At 42.6% G+C, this 16,664-nt stretch overlaps 1 protein-coding gene across 1 annotated transcript in view; it reads left to right on the top strand.

Moving 5' to 3' along the window:
- The window catches only part of dnai1.2 (dynein, axonemal, intermediate chain 1, paralog 2), a 365,397-nt gene that overhangs the window by 288,478 nt on the left and 60,255 nt on the right, over nt 1–16,664 (top strand). The window contains 1 exon segment of the mRNA XM_028804629.2: nt 8,936–9,023. Coding sequence (XP_028660462.2) covers nt 8,936–9,023 — 88 coding nt within the window.

Here is a 16,664-nt window from a genome sequence, read left to right as displayed (position 1 = left end):
ACTGGTAGCTGATCTCATTGATAGTAGCGCATCCCGGCATAAAAGAACAGCGCCGGCCACACACCTAGGATTTCCTGCTCAGGTAGTACGTAGTGTCCCGTTGGATTCCAAAGGCGATAACGATCAAAAGTAAGAAACTTTCGCAAATGTTATAAAGCATTTTATAGAAATAACTTGCAATGTTAGTAGTGCGTATACGCTTTGTCCGCCGAACATCACGTGGGGATTGTGGGTAATCGTCTCCTATGCTTGTTCTCAGTTGGCGTGTCTCACTCATATAGTCAACATCTGTATGAGCGTATACTGTTTATTATAGCATGGTGACCACGTGTGTGTGCTGTAATGTGCAAGTCCCTGTCATGCACCCCAAAACAGGAGGCTGAGTCTCAGTACTTTAGCAAAACCAACTTTATTCAGTGTGAAACAGGAACAGCACAGTTATTTATTGTAGTGTGATCTACCGCTCTCCTATACAGAGACACAGCAATCAGGCAGGGTCGTGACCAGGTTAGTGGCTAAGTGATACTATGCTCCTGCGGTTGCTTCAACTCCCAAAAGAGTTTAGAAACCTTACACTGCATAAAGCATTTTTTTAAGTTTGTGTCCAAGTGTAGTGACTTTTCAAGCAAAAGCAACTGTCATTGGAGAGGTATCTTGATAAAGCTGCAAAAAAAAGAAAAAGATTCTAGTGAGCCAACAGATAGCAGCGATTCCGTTAGTTTGAGTGAACGTTGTCCTACACAATAACCCTCCTCTTCTCTCTTGTCTCCCTCACACCTTTCGTCTTCCTCACATTCATTTCAAAGGTAAAGTGCAGGTTAATTTGTTTTACGTATTTTTACTTTATTTTTTGTATTAATCATTTTTATATAAATATTTGTGGGTTGTGAAACTAATTATCTGAGTTTCCATTATTTCTTATGGGGAAATTCGCTTTGATATATGAGTGCTTTGGATTACAAGCACGTTTCCGGAACGAATTATGCTCACAAACTGAGGTTCCACTGTATTCTATTACAATTGTAATCCTGCTTGCTTTGATAACATAGAAAGTAGCATCAAAGTATAAAGTGCTGATGATTTTAATAATGTCTAATATCTTTTGTATTTTGAAGTAGGACATGCCTCAACGGATGTCATCTTCCAAGTGGGGGGGGAGGGGGGTAATGTACGTAGAACATGTTAGCATTATCCAATTTGTTGCTATGGCTAGAATGCCAGGCCATACACTCTTATTGTTAGCTACAAAGTCTCAGTGTGCATGGTGGGACCTCTCAGTAGAATGCAGCTTTACGCCTTATCTGATAAGATGATCAATACCAAACCTTGTAACACTGCAGATTCCAAACAACTTCAGATCTCTTCACAGTTTTGGCATTCCAGAGATTCCTCACTCAAACTACATTTAACTTGGCATCCCTTGAGGGGCATTTTGTTGATTGTTTTTATTTAATTACCACCATTGCAGAAAGTAAAACTGATAATAATTAACTGAGTGATCGTATATTCCACACTACAATAATTTGCCCTGAGGCTGACAAGTTAAATTGCTATTTTTTTCTACAATACACAGGCATATGCTTTTCTTAACTATATCCATTGACAGGTGGACTTAAACCAATTTCTTGACACATCCCAGGAATAATTAAAGTAAACAGGATTCACCTGCCCACAATTAGTAGTGCCACTGCAAAAGATTTGAATACTATTATAAATGAGAGATTTCAGATTTTGATTTTTAATAAATGACTATTTTTTTCACTTTGTCATTATAGCCTATGCAGTGCAGATTGATGGGCTAAATTGGCAGCTTTAAATAACTCTACAACGCAAGAAAGTAGAGAGGTCTGGATATTTTCTGAATCCACTGTATATTGGTTAAATTGATTATGTGCACAAAGTGTTGACAGTGGCAATAAAGTTGAGAGATGAGCATTTAATGACTTGACATATTAATTTAATCCAGTTTTTAAAAAGTGTTTAAAACTTTATCCAGTATGCAAAAGCCCACTTCCAGTTGTTTGAAAGTGAAAGCCTAAAAAAAACTCTATAAACTAGTCATGTAGGACATGTCGAAAATACACAAAAAGTATACATAATCAGATTCATAGAAAAAGCCTTTGTTAAGAAGAACTGTTAAGTAATGACACAAGAATGGGAGAGGTGGAGTAATGTTACTAACACACTTGAGGCAAAGCTGATTTTAGTTGGCCCTTAAAAGCATTGTTTGTACCATATTGACCAAAATAGCTCTTAAATGCCACTTTCCTCTTCTGTGACTTGAAGCATTCCCATTTGTTTTGTAGTGTGGCAGGTGTCTACACACACCTATTTCTACCTGCCAACATTTATCTGGGCTTAGTGGCAACACCATTTTGCCACACTTATTCTGCTTCAGTGAGTTTATCTAATCCCTACCTATGAAACTCACTAGCAGTCACACACCCATGCTGATGGACCTTAGCAATAGAGAAGTGACCCTGAAGTACTGCGAAAGGTGCTTAATCTGTGCCCCACCTCCCACATGTGCTAAATGAGATGCTTTTATGACCAACTGCTATGAAATAGTTTTCAGTTGTTAACATTTTTTAATTTTTTAAATAACTAGGGGGCTTCGCCCTTTGCCCGCTTCACTCGCCAACCCCCGTGTTTGGTTTTCCGGATACACACTTTTAAGATTTTTTTCTTTGAATTGTTGCTATTTCATTAGTTTCACTTTTATTTCAGAACTTATGTAAAAACAATATTTGGAATATTTCGAGTCCCAATATGCTGAATCTTTTAAATGAGGTCAGTGAGACATGTGTTTAATGACTTTGTACCATAATTCAGGATAGGTTTCTCTGTTTGGAATTTCAGCACAGACAAAGCAATCTACATCATCAGTGGTTAATAATTTTTTTTGCAAAGTAACCAATAAATGCATGTGAGGCAAACCACGTTTTTGAAATTCTCTGACTTAAACTTTAAAGCCTTACAATATTTACATACTTCTGACATATCACCTGTGTTCATATATTCAGTCTCTATTCGCCTTTTAGTTATTTCTCCGAGTAATAATTTATCTTTTTTTGCGCTAATGCGATGTTTACTTTCTTTTTTTGACAATGTCGTTTTTTTATGCTTTCATATTCTGTATCTTGCTCTGCATGTGTTTCGCGCCTACGTTTTTTTTGAGTCTTTTGAATTCCAGTTTTCATTATCTCTAACCTGCTCTGCATGTGTTTGGCCCCTTTGTTTTCTAACCTCTTTATGACGTTTTACTTTGTTTTCTACTCTGTCTTTTATTTCTGACCTTGCTTTGTCCTGCTTTTTTTCAATGACACCTGGTCCGTGGTGATTATTTTCCCTTTTTTGAGTAATAATTTCCATTTGTTTGCGCTACTGCGATCTTTACTTTCTTTTTTTTATACTTTCTAATTTTCCTACTTTCATATTCTTTAACTTTCTCCACATTTGTATCGCGCATACGTTTTTTTTTTTTGAGCCTTTCGAATTCCACTGCTTTCATAATCTGTTCTGCATGCATATAGCGGCAATGTTTGTAAACGTGTTTATGAAGTTCTACTTTGTCTTTTACTCTGTCTTAATTCTGAGCCTGGTTGGACATGCTTTGTTTCAATTCCACCTGTTACGGGCTGATAATCACTTTCCTTATTTTCTGAATTTGCACCTAGATTATTTTTTCTTTTTTGCTCTTTTTTCTCTCCAACGATTTTGAGTCTCTTTTCTCCATGCTGCTTTCTTCTTCGCTTAGTCGTTGACGTTTCATTTATAAAGTATTGTCCTTATACGCTTTATATGCGCTGAGACCCTGGATCTGTGTATGCTCAAATCCTTCACATGACTGAATGTTTTGCTGCCCCGTTGTCTTATTTGATATTGATTGTAAGTAGGGCATGTCTTGCAAGAATCTCATGTTCTACGTCATCGCGAGACGGTCCTGGGTCAATCTCTTGGCATAATGTCTCATGTTTAAGGTCCTTGCGGGTCGTTTAAGTGTCTTCCATGATCCTAATATGAAGATCACACCTTGACGCCCTACTGTTCCTTTGTCCAGCATTACAAATAATAATTTTGCTCAGATCCAGTGTCATCTTTGTTGTGGCTTTTAAAATTTTCTGCATGCATACCTTGATGAATGTAGAGAAGGTGTGATAAGAGATCTTTATGGTGATTTTGCAGCTTGGCTCACTTCCTCCATCATGTTACATTTTTTGTCCCATGAAGTTTTTTCTCTATGAAGAAACTCACAGTATGCTCCTCCATATACACTGGTGTTCTGTACAGTGAAAAATTAACCCCTCCCATATATTAAATTGACCAATTTGAACTTCTCAGACTTCCACGTTATTAGAAACACATGTATATATGGATTATTGTGGTATTTAAAGTTTTTTTTTTTCTTACTGATCCTCCTTGGATTTGATACTTGCAAAAAAGGAGCTAATATTTTAAAACTGCAAGGTGACTGACCAGCTGTTTGTGCACCATTGAGCATGAGAAATTAAAGGTAAAACATAGGAGAAGTAAAAATATAGTCAAATTCAATTTTCAAATGGCAGAACCAAAGCTTTGGAAGTTGCCACAACTGAAATGAATATCAATAATCTTAATCATAGGAAGTTAAAAGCAGGAATTCTTTATACTTTTAGATGACACAAACAAATCACTGCATAAAACCTCATATTTTTCCTTTGAGATTCTGTCCACAAACTTCGACAACACAGAAGCCAGTTTAAATATCATTGTGCTGATGATGATGCCTGATATGACTTTCAAGACTGCTCCCCTTAGCAACGAGTTGTGGTGTCATAGAAACAGTGGTGACACTCTAAATTAACAAAAGCATAAATATAATTCAACTAAAAGATATATTGAAAATATCATTATTATTGTTATCAAATCTCCAAGAAAAATGTTTCAAGTTCAGAAAAAATTAAACACATTTTAACAAACTATGCCTCTGAAAACATTTGACAATGAATTGCTTCGTCACATATTAAAGATAAGTCAAATGTTTTAAGGTTAAAATATAAAACAAATTTAGTCTGCAAAACATTATACAAAATAATGAGATTATGCACTCATTATTATTATTATTATTATTATTATTATTATTATTATTATTATTATGAATTTGATAGATTTAAAAGAGGCATTATTCATTCTAGCAGTAGACATTTTCTAAGTGGATTAAATTAAAGAATCAAAGAAGCTAATGTTGAACAGTCATCAATTCTGGGAATTTTCATTTAGTCACAACAGTGATTTAAGCAGCTATGATAATAAGAAGACTATTTTTTGATAATTGTTAAATTTATTTTATGTATAATTAAGATGGGTGCACACTTAAAACACTAAGTTTTGTGTATACAAAACTTAAAAATCTGTATAGAAATACCAAGCAAAAGGTCATGCTTATATAATCCACAATAGTTATACCAAGTGCCTGCCTACCAAAATAAAACTTACATGATCATATAATCCAAATTTAATTTGTTCAAGTCACTACATAACACAAGTGTGTATATATTTTGAATTGCAAGAGCAAAGTTTTTGCTCTTGTGTCTGGAAAGTTCTATCTTTAAACCTAAAATTACATAAAAGAGCTTATTTCTGTGATAGGAAACTCCTTTCCAACTCTTGCATTACTGATATATATTGTGGTATATGGCCGGTCAGTCATCCTGGCCAATACCCCCAGGCCACCAGATGGAGCTCTCCCAGCAGCATGGAAGTTCCCCGAATTCCAACAGGGCCTCATGGACCTTGTAGTTTTTATAACCAGCCCTGCTGGATACCATGGGGACCACCAAGGGACGCTGTAGGGAGGCTCGGGGAATACTACATGCCCTATAACCCAGAAGTACATCGTTCCTTTTGTCCATGTGACCAGGATGTACTTCCGGGATGAAGAAGAGGATTTTTATCTGACCCGGAAGTGATAAGGAATCACATGGACTGAGGGATTGAACACACTTCCGGGTCGGGGAATATAAAAGGACCATGGGTAATCCTAGACAAGGAGCTGAGTTGGGAGGCAGGGTGGCTAAGCGTCTGGGAGTGGAGGATTATTGTGATTATAGTTTATTGATTGTTTATTAAGTATTGTGGAGTGGAGGGTGCTTTGTGCACTGTATTGTCTGAATAAAATAAGTATTTGGACTTTTATCTGGTGTCTGACGTCTGATCTGAGGGTTCAAGGGGTCGACAGTGCCTCTATCTGTCACAATATATAATGACATTTGCCTTGTAGAGACCAAGACCAAAATTGCCAGCATCAACAGTGCTTTATGCCAAAGAAGGAGAACTACAAGGCCCTTGCAAAAAGACAAAAATAAGGAATAACATAAACAACAAATGAGATATAAACTAGAGGGAATACTGACTGAGAATTTATATTTGCATTGCAGCCCCTGAAAGTAATTATTGAGATCTTTGATTAACAGGTTTAGAGGGTATGTCTTCATGTCCAACAAAGAGTTGCTATAAAGTTTGAGATGCAGGCTAGGTTAGGTAAACCTGTCCCATGAAGAGTGAGCTTGGTTTGGAGAAACACCTTTCACTGGTAGTTGTAGGACACTTTCAGAATTTTCAGAGGGCATGCCAGCTCTTTTGGGTTTTCTTAGTAGGGATTCTTAGCTGGGATATAAAAATACTCTTACATACAGTGCTACAGTAAACTTTTATTTGGGAAATAATTCAGGGCAAGGGTATATTGACTGGGAAAAGAAAGATGAGAAATAGAGATGCTTGTTGTAATACTGAAGCAGAAAGACGTTGGCCTTCCCATTTGATAGACAACCAAAACATTTATTTCTATAGCACATTTTCATACAAAGGATGTAGGTCAAAGTGGTTTAAAATATGTAAAAGAATTTGTTACATGCAAAAAGATAAACAAATTAAATTTAGATAAGAATAATGAATAATAATAATACACAAAAGATAAATAAATAATCCCACACTTACAGACAAAGATACATAATTAATTAACAATAAATAATGTGTATTATAGATTAATAATCTATTGTAGTTATAGACTGTGTGATTAGAATACATAGGAAGACTAAGAGAATCAATAGGGATTGTTTTTATCAGTTGTGTTCTTTTGTTATTCCTCCTACTAATCCTTGCTTTGTATATATATTTTTGAATTACATTAGATTTTGTTTTTCCAATTGCTCTTGCTCTCTGGCGTCTGACCTTTGCCTCTATATATAAATAATTCTTTTGTGCATCCTTCTAAATGCAAGTCTTAGCTGCATAATTTTGTCCTTTATTTCTCCAGAGGGACATTTTACCTTTTGCTTAGCTCCCCTCAACATCCTTTCACAAGAGCTGTAACTGATAAAGGTGCTTATGCAAACTTGGACTATCATATGTTAAACATTATACTGGTGTCAACACTGATATAATAGTAGTGTTAGAACTTTTAATTAGTGTGATTAAACTCGTCAGCCTTTTACCCATTGGTAATGTAATTTGATTCAATACACCTTTTTTTTTAGTGCTTCATGTTTGTTTTTTTATTTTTTCAAAATTTTTTATTACTAGGGTGTTGTACTGTGTTAGCCATTATGAATGTAGTGAGAAGTCAAGCAAAATGACACTTTTTATTGGCTAACTAAAAAGATTACAATATGCAAGCTTTCAAGGCAACTCAGGCCCCAAAAGTTTTATTTTCTTGTTACATAAAAATATTCATATTGTATCTCTTCTAATTTCATTGATTGCTTTCCTTGCACAGGTCCAAACCACGCACATACAATACAATACAATACAGTTTATTTTTGTATAGCCCAAAATCACACAGGAAGTGCCGTAATGGGCTTTAACAGGCCCTGCCTCTTGACAGCCCCCCAGCCTTGACTCTCTAAGAAGACAAGGAAAAACTCCCAAAAAAACCTTGTAGGGAAAAAAATGGAAGAAACCTTGGAAAGGCAGTTCAAAGAGAGACCCCTTTCCAGGTAGGTTGGGCGTGCAGTGGGTGTCAAAAGAAGGGGGTCAATACAATACAATGCAGTTCATAGAACAGAACAATTCCTCAATATAGTACGAAATAAAAAATATAAATTTTAGAAGTACAGAGCAGAATTTAGAGTAGATGATATATCCCATGATAAGATTTGGATTTGTGTAGAGTCCTGGAGACCTCATCCTTCAAGCTGCCTCCCCCATTTGGCCATTCCACGGCTGAAACAGTGCTGGGCCAGCCAAGCCGATGAAAGGACCCCTCTTTCCCACGATTCCTGCGATCCTCCATCTGGGATGACTTTTCCTTAGGCAGGCAAAACAACTTGGCAGGTGGGCCATGGCACCAAGTGCCACATTTGAGTACCGAGAAGAAAAACAGAATAAGTGAGGGTTAGTATATAATTATAACTGTCATGTTACTTATGTTTAAGTGCTAATGACTAACATTCATTCAACAACTTGTGTACACAGTAGTTACTTTATTTGACTTAGTCTGTTACACTCTCTTCTCTTCTTTTAACATTTGTTGGTTGAAAGTGTGAGTTACAGTAGTTACTTTATTTGACTCGGTCTGTTACGCTCTCTTCTCTTCTTTTAACATTTGTTGGTTGAAAGTGTGAGTTATTTGCAGTTTAATAAATTAGTTACTCTATGTAATGGGAATAATTCTACAAAAGTAGAGCAAAGAGTTTTTCAGTGAATGTCTAAATAAGTTAATTAAATTTCAGAAAACATCCATGAATATTAAAATTCATCAATATGACTGAATTCTAAATGTTTTGATGTACTTTCCTAAAAAGCCTTTCATACCATATTCATTGTGGCAAAGGTTTTTTATAACTGTTCTGAAACATGCGCATTACTGTTATACCATTTGTTCATTTGCTATTCCTATGATTCCAGATCTCCCAAAGACAACTATTAATAGAGATGTTCATCTTTTTTTGACCTTTAGAATGAGCTAATGTATATGGATGTCATCAAGTTGTCAGTGGATGGTGTTGCTCTGGAAGGACAGGGAGATGACCAGCTGCCAACTATGGGTATGTATGTAAGCTTTAGGTTTTGAAATGCCAGTTGACAAGTCTCATCTCTTATAATTTTTTTAACTGTTTCACTTTCTGAGGATCATGGTGGCAGCAGGCCAAGCAGGTCATTCCAGAATTCTCTGTTCCCACCTACAGATTCTGTCTCTTTCTGGGGAATTCCTAGGTGTTCCCAAACCAGCTGAGTGATACTCCATCATGTCCCAGGTGTGCCACAGGGTTTCCTCCCAGTGAGACATGCCTGGAGCACCAGTAGGAGAAGCAGTCCAGAGGGCATACTTATGACATGCCCAAACCACCTCAACTGACTACTCAATCTGGAGGTGCAGTGACCTGATTCTGGAACTACCATGAATTGCTGAGATTCTCACTCATCATGGCATGGTAGCCCAGCCACCCTGTACTCACATTCTCATTTTATTGTCATTACTCATACCTCATGACCATAGATACAAACGGAGATGTAGATCAACCGGTAAATCAAGAGCTTGTATTTGGACTCAGCTACCTCCCCTTTCACCGACACTGACTGGTGCAGTGCCTGCAGAACAGCTGCTGACACTCCAATTCCACTTGTCAATCTTGCATTCCTTTTTCCCATCACTCATAAAGATGATTCGAAGATACTTGAGCTCCTCCACAAAGGATACTTGTTTCCCCCTCACTTAAAGAGAGCAATCTACTCTTTTCCAAGAGAGAGAACCATGACCTTAGACTTGGAGGTGCTGATCCTCATCCCTGCCATTTCACACCCTGCAGTGAATCATTCAAACATCAGAGTTAGAAAGGAATGTAAAAGACAACATCATCTGCATAAAGCAACAATGCTACCCGTAGCCTCCCCAACTGGACACCCTTACATCCTTATATGTGCCTTGTTATCTTGTCCATGGAAATCATAGACAGGAGTCATGACAACACATAGCCTTAGTAGAGTCTATCTCTCACTGCATTCATATAGTGTATGAATAGCATGCATTAGCAGCACTGATACCCCATATCCCTGCAGCACCTCCCACAACATATGCTTTTCCCAAATTTACAAAACACATGTAGACTGGGTTGTCATACTGCCGTGCACCCTCCAGCAACTGTTCCAGGATGAAGAGCTGCTCTACTATTTCATGGCCAGGACGGATTCCACATTGTTCCTATTGTATCTTTGGCACAACCATCTCACAGATTTTTTTCTCAAGCACCCTTTTATATATGTCGTACCTAGGACGCTGAGGAGTGTAATCCCACTGTAGTGGGATCTCACCATCTGGTTACCCTTCCTAAATATTGGGACCACCACACTAGTCTACCATTCTGAGGTTGTTTTACTTGCCTTCTGTGCAACATTGAATAGACGCATTAACCACATTATGCCAACTATGCCCAGCGCTTTCAACATCTCCATATAGATTTCGTCCACTCCAGCAGGACTTACAACCACTCCAGTGATGGAATCCCCCACCACCCAGCGTTTACAATGCTACCTTCTGGTAGGAGGGCACTTACACCTGTTTGTAGAGTTCCTAAAAGTGTTCCTTCCACCACTCAACAATTTCTTCCAGAAAAGGTCAGGACCTCACCATCCCTGGTTAACATAGTCTGGGCAAGGTCATGCCTTCCCAAGACATAGAACATTTTGCCAGAACAGCATCAAGGCAATCTGATACTGTTTTTTCATAGCCTCTCTAAACTCCTCCCATGCCTGAGCTTTTGCTTCCACAACCTGCAGTCCTTTTGCCCTATCGGTACTTCTCAACTGAATCTCACAGAGAGCATTACCCTGAAAGCCACCTTCTTTAGTCTGACAGCTTCTCTCACCTCTAGGTTACTGCCATGAGTTGCTCCGACCCATTTAACACCACAGATATTTAAACTACTGAGTCGGTGGGCAGCACCCTTTCAAGCCCATCACCTACTTTGTCCAAGAAGACTGAATACTCTGAACAGTTGGTTTGGTGCTGTCGCAGGTGGCTGGGGGGGGCAACCCGGCCGGGACGCCCAGGAGGACCGGAGGAGGGCTTACGCCTTACCCAGACCATGTGGGGGCAACCGCCCTGGTACCTTTGGGGGCCATGGGTACAGAGCTTTGAAGCTCAACTCTGTAGGGGCCCATGGTCACCGCCAGGGGGTGCCCCTATGCCTTTGGAGGCCTGGACCTCAGCACTTCTGCCACACCCAGAAGTGCTGGGGGGGAGAGGGGCAGGGGACACACGGAGTGCTTCCGGGATGCAGCCGGCACTTCCACCACACTGGGGCGTGTCGGCTGGAAGATTGGCGGAACACACCTGGAGCAAATCTGGGGGAATATAAAAGGGGCCACCTCCCTTCATATTGTAGCTTGAGTCAGGTGGAAGAGAATGAGGTCTCTGGAGGAGGCAAGGAGGCAGCTTCAAGGGTAAGGCATTTGAGTTGGCCTGGACTTGTGGGGACTTTTGGGGGTTTGAGTGCACTTAGAACTGTACATAATGTATAATAAACGTGTTGTGGATGACTTGAACGTGTCCGCCTGTCTGTGTCCTAGCCGGCTTCCACAATGGCATCCCAGATGGGACTCTCTGCCTGTTTCAAGGCAGGGACCCGTCACAAATAATTTTGTGGATGGTCCGGCACAGCAGGGGGCGCCCACACACGTGCTGCGGGAAGCGGTGTGCACCTAGCCCCGCTGGAGAGACTTACCCCACGGGACCGCCACTGGTCCGCATGAGGCTCGTTTTCCCCTGGTGTGGGAGGAAGACATTGGGCGGTGCAAGAGTGCAGCGGGTTCCTATGAGCGCGCCGTCGCTGAAGGTACCTAGCGAGGTCGGTCAGACAGGCAGGACCCAGGAGGGTAAGTTCCCTGCTTGCCGGCAACCGGCCCAGCTGGGCCGCGTGGTGTTTTGTGTTTAGCAGGCAGGGGCTGCCCAGACCCGCGCCGGTGGCTGGCGCTTGTCGGTCTGCGAGGCCTCAAGAGCGCGGCGGCAGCTAGAGACGCTGCGAAAGAGGAGACGCTGCAGCTCATAACAACAGAAGCACGCTGCCGCACCAGGAAGAAGGAAGACAAAATGGCCGCGGACCGGAAGTCCCTCCCCGAGACAGGCACGGGATTGGACGGTGTGTCGTGTCCCCGCCGATGATTGGATGGAGGCGGGACCAAGGAATGTCCGTCTCGTGCCAGGGAAGGACCCGACTGGGCCGGAGGAGAGGCTCCACCGGGAGCAGTCAGCGGACATGACTGACAGTCAGGTGAGTCAATCGCCGGCTAGCTCTCTGTGCTTGTCAGTGGCCCTACGTGAGCTGGAGGTGGGCCTTCAGTCCGCAGAGTCCTTCTCGCAGGTGCTACGTGCGCTCCATGCAGAGTTGCAGAAGTTGGAGGGGAAAGCGATCGCGTCACTATGCTTTGGCAGAACAGCGCGACGCTGGATCCTTTGGCTGGAGCAGTACGCTGGGGATGGTGAATAGAGCCAACCCCGTAAAGCATAAAGGAGAGTCCACCGAAAAGGCCTGTGATACAAATGATCGGAACCAAGTAGGGGGTTTTCCGGACAGTGGACGCGGGTGGTGAGTGCTGTGCGCGTGGAGAGGGAGGAAAGACCGAGAGGGCTGGCAGGACGGGCTGATGAGTGCCCTACGCCCCGAGCCTGCGGCGGCCTCGCGTCGCTCCATAGGGACGCAGACGGGACAGGGTCTATGCGTTTCCCATAGGAAGGCCCGAACCGTCACGGCGTCCCAGAGAAAAAGGAGGAACCGAGGGGAAAATGCCGGTTCCTCCGACAAGGGAGGACTTGAGGCAGGTTTCTCACGTCCAAAGAAGGGCCGCCCTCTGCAGAGGCAGAGGGAAACTGTGAAGTCAGCGGAGAGGACAGGAGTGCAGGCGGTCCCGTCTGTTGATACAAACAGGAGGGACAGGGAACCCACGGAGGGGGTGCCGGTCGGAGGGGGGAGCACTGCCAGTGCGCGGCACGGAGGGACGCCAGGTGGTGGTGTCCAGGCAGCGTCTCTGCCCCTTTTTCTGTTTTGGTTACAGGACCGGACCCTGGACGAGCAGTAGGACCTGCTTCGTTGGGGACCTGCCCTCGTGTGCGGGCCGCTTCACTGGAGGACTCTTCGCTGGCGATGGGGCACTGTCTCATCTGGTGGAGGGTATGGAGGTGTGAGTGGCTCCAACCAAAGGGGCATGAAAACCTTGGAGGGGGTGTCAAAAAGGCAAGTCCCGGGGTGCTGGTAGGAGGGGGCTCTTTCTGTTTGTGTTGCAGGACCGGACCCTGGACGAGCAGTAGGACCCACTTGGGGGGTATATTGCCCTCGCGGGATCTGCCGCTCCACCCGATGGGTCTTCGCTGGCTGTGGGGCAGTGTCGCAGGTGGCTGGGGAGGGGGTGACCCGGCCAGGATGCCCAGGAGGACCAGAGGAGGGCTTACGCCTTCTCCAGACCATGTGGGGGCGACCGCCCTGGTACCTTTGGAGGCCACGGGTACAGAACTTTGAAGCTTAACCCTGTAGGGGCCCGTGGTCACCGCCAGGGGGCGCCCCTATGCCTTTGGAGCCCTGGACCTCAGCACTTCCGCCACACCCGGAAGTGCTGGGGGAAGAGGAGCAAGGACACCCGGAGTTGCTTCTGGGCGTGTCGGCTGGAACACACCTGGAGCACATCCGGAGGAATATAAAAGAGGCCGCCTCCCTTCATATTGTGGCTTGAGTTGGGTGGAAGATGACGAGGTCTCTCGAGGAGGCTGTAACATCAGAAGATGTAACATCTTACTATAACAACAGAAGATGTAACATCTTACATCTTGCCTGAAGAAGGGGCCTGAGTTGCCTCAAAAGCTTGCATATTGTAATCTTTTTAGTTCCAAAAGACTGAGCATTTATCTTATCTGTGTGTGTTTCACAGAAAAGTAAACATGAGTTTAATAAAACACAAACATGTCCTCAGAGTTGTTCTCTTTGTATATTCTCCTTTTCCTTATTCATTTAGTTAGTTAATTCCTTGTATACTGTTCTTTATGTCAAGGGGGCTCCGCCCCCTGCTCGCTTTGCTCGCCTACCCCCGGCGTTTTGAACCCATGCCCGCTGGGCAGCCGTAGTTTCAGACACGCGTTGTAGGAGCTTGCGTTGTTTTGAACCCGTGCTTGCCCTACTTCTGCGGTTTGAGACGCGCGTTGTAGGCATACATCTGTCAGTTGAGCTCGTTCGGTTTGAACCAGTGCTTGCTTTGCCTCCGCAGTTTCAGACGGTGGATAGGAAGTAAAGAACGCATTGTATGGTAAAATCACAAAGATTTATTGGAATATCTCTTTATATACAATATTTATAGTAAAGATGGTTTGTTGCCCTTGAATGAGTTTTCCTTGGTATTGGAGTATGTATAACTTTAACTTTAATGTCAGATGAACGCCGAACTCATGAGAAGGCTACATAAAGTTGTCCATGTCCAAATACGCGCTCAGAGAGGTATATGCCAACTTTGTCCATGTTCTGTGCTTGGGATTTGTTGATTGTCATGGCAAATGCAGGTTTACTGGGAAATTGGCGTCGCCCAAGTGTAAATTGCAATTGAAGGGCAGAACTTGTAAGGTCAATTCTAGGAATTAAAACAGTATTGTCAGTATGTGATCCTGTAAGTATTTTTGCTTCAATAACATTGTTTGTCATGGTGTTGATGACTAAACGTGTACCGTTGCATAAACCCTGTTTAGTATTAAGGTTTCTTAATAGCATGACAATTGTTCCGATTTTAAGGTTAAGATTGTGTTGTGGTAATCCGGCTGGGTTAATAGTGTTCAGATATTGTAAAGGGAAATTAAGATGTTCAATGTCGTCTTCAGAATCAATTTTGTCAGTACTTAGAAAGAGGTGGCTTTCTCCAGGAAGTAATGCAATGACTTGGTCATTTACGTGATCAACATCAATATTCTTTGGACATAATATAGCCTGTCGTGTTAACAGTGGTATCTGGTCAATTGTTTTGGAGGCGTGAGCGCAACTCCATTAGTTCTTCCTTGTTTAGCGTTAGTAATATGGATAATGGATTGCACTTACTGTTAAAACGTAGCGTTTTCTGTGGTTGAATTTGTTAATAATGTATGACTGTAATGTGATGATTCACTTATGCTGTATAGTCTTCACGTGTGAGGATGACGAACCTTTAATACGTAGTGTTCGTTTATTCTTATTACCCATCAGGTGTTGTCCCTGTGTCTTGTGTGGTTGCACTGTTAATATTGTATCACTGTAATGTGATTCAAATATGTTGTGGAGTCCGTATTAGTGGGGTTTCTGTACTATATCGTGTTTTTGCTTGCGGGTTATTAGAGGTGCGTGGATCATGCATGTGTAGTGTGTTTGCGTACCATCTGGCGCTTTCCGTACTCCAATTGATTTGTGACCCTTTCTGGACTCCATAGTCTGTCCCGTTTTACTTTGGGGTGGCGTATCATGTCGGGTTTGATTTGTGAACCTTTCTCGACTCCGTATTCTGTCCCATTCTACTCTGTGGTGGGGTGCTGACTCCTGTTGTTTGTGTGATTGTATCACTGTAATGTGATTCAAATATGTTGTGGAGTCCGTATTTGTTGGGTTTCTGTACTATATCGTGTTTTTGCTTGCGGGTCATTAGAGGTGCATGGATCAAGCTGTGTAGTGTGTTTGCGTACTATCTTGCGCTTTCCATATTCCAATTGATTTGCGACCCTTTCTGGACTCCGTAGTCTGTCCCGTTTTACTCTGGGGTGGCGTATTATGTCGGGTTTGATTTGTGAACCTTTCTCGACTCCGTATTCTGTCCCGTTTTACACTGGGGTTGGGTGCTGACTCCTGTTGTTTGTGTGGTTATGTCGTTCATAGTCTCCATGGACTCCGTAGTCTGTGGGGGGGTTTGTGTGGCACACCAAGCAGCACATTATTCCTAACTTTACTCAGCAGTACTGCCACGCACAATATGGCGGTGACGCCTGCGCCCTCGCTACGTATTAGTGCCACTCACAATATGGCGGCAACGCCTGCGCCTTCCGTATTATGTCGGGTTTCACCATGCTGTGTAGGCGCCTTTGCCTTTCGTACTTTCCCGCGCCTTCCGACGCGCGATGTAGGCGCCTGCACCTTCCGGGTCTGCCTCCGCTGTGTGGTGTGGACGTTTAACTGTCGTTGTTTCCGCCTTTATATTCTGTCCCTTGCTGTGCATGTGTTTCGTGCCTAGGTTTTTTTGAAGCTGTTGCATTCCAGTTTTCATCATCTGTAACCTGCTCTCCATGTGTTTGGCCCTGTTCTTTAACCTCTTTATGACGTTTTACTTTGTTTCCTACTCTGTCTTTTATTTCTGACCTCGCTTTATCCTGCTTGCGGCATGTCAGACGGTTCGTAGTCTCTCCCATTTTGCTCTGGGGCGGGGGGGGGGGGGGGGCTTTGTGTGGCGCCTGCGCACGTTCGTAGTCTCTCCCGTTTCACTCTGGGGAGGGGGGCTTTGTGTGGCGCCTGCGCACTATGTCTCCTGCGTCCACGGGCAGGTCCCTGCGTCCATATCTGGTTTACCATTCTCGTTTAGTAATATGGATTATCCCTTGTGCAGAATACAGAAAAAGACATACTTTTTGCAAAACACCTCATTTTTTAATCATATTAATGTGCTTTAGATTTGATCAGAGTCAATCCAGTAGTTAGTTCTAA

Source organism: Erpetoichthys calabaricus, chromosome 7 (assembly GCF_900747795.2).
Source record: "Erpetoichthys calabaricus chromosome 7, fErpCal1.3, whole genome shotgun sequence".
NCBI classification, from domain to species: Eukaryota; Metazoa; Chordata; class Cladistia; order Polypteriformes; family Polypteridae; genus Erpetoichthys; species Erpetoichthys calabaricus.
This window is presented reverse-complemented; position numbering and strand designations above follow the sequence as displayed.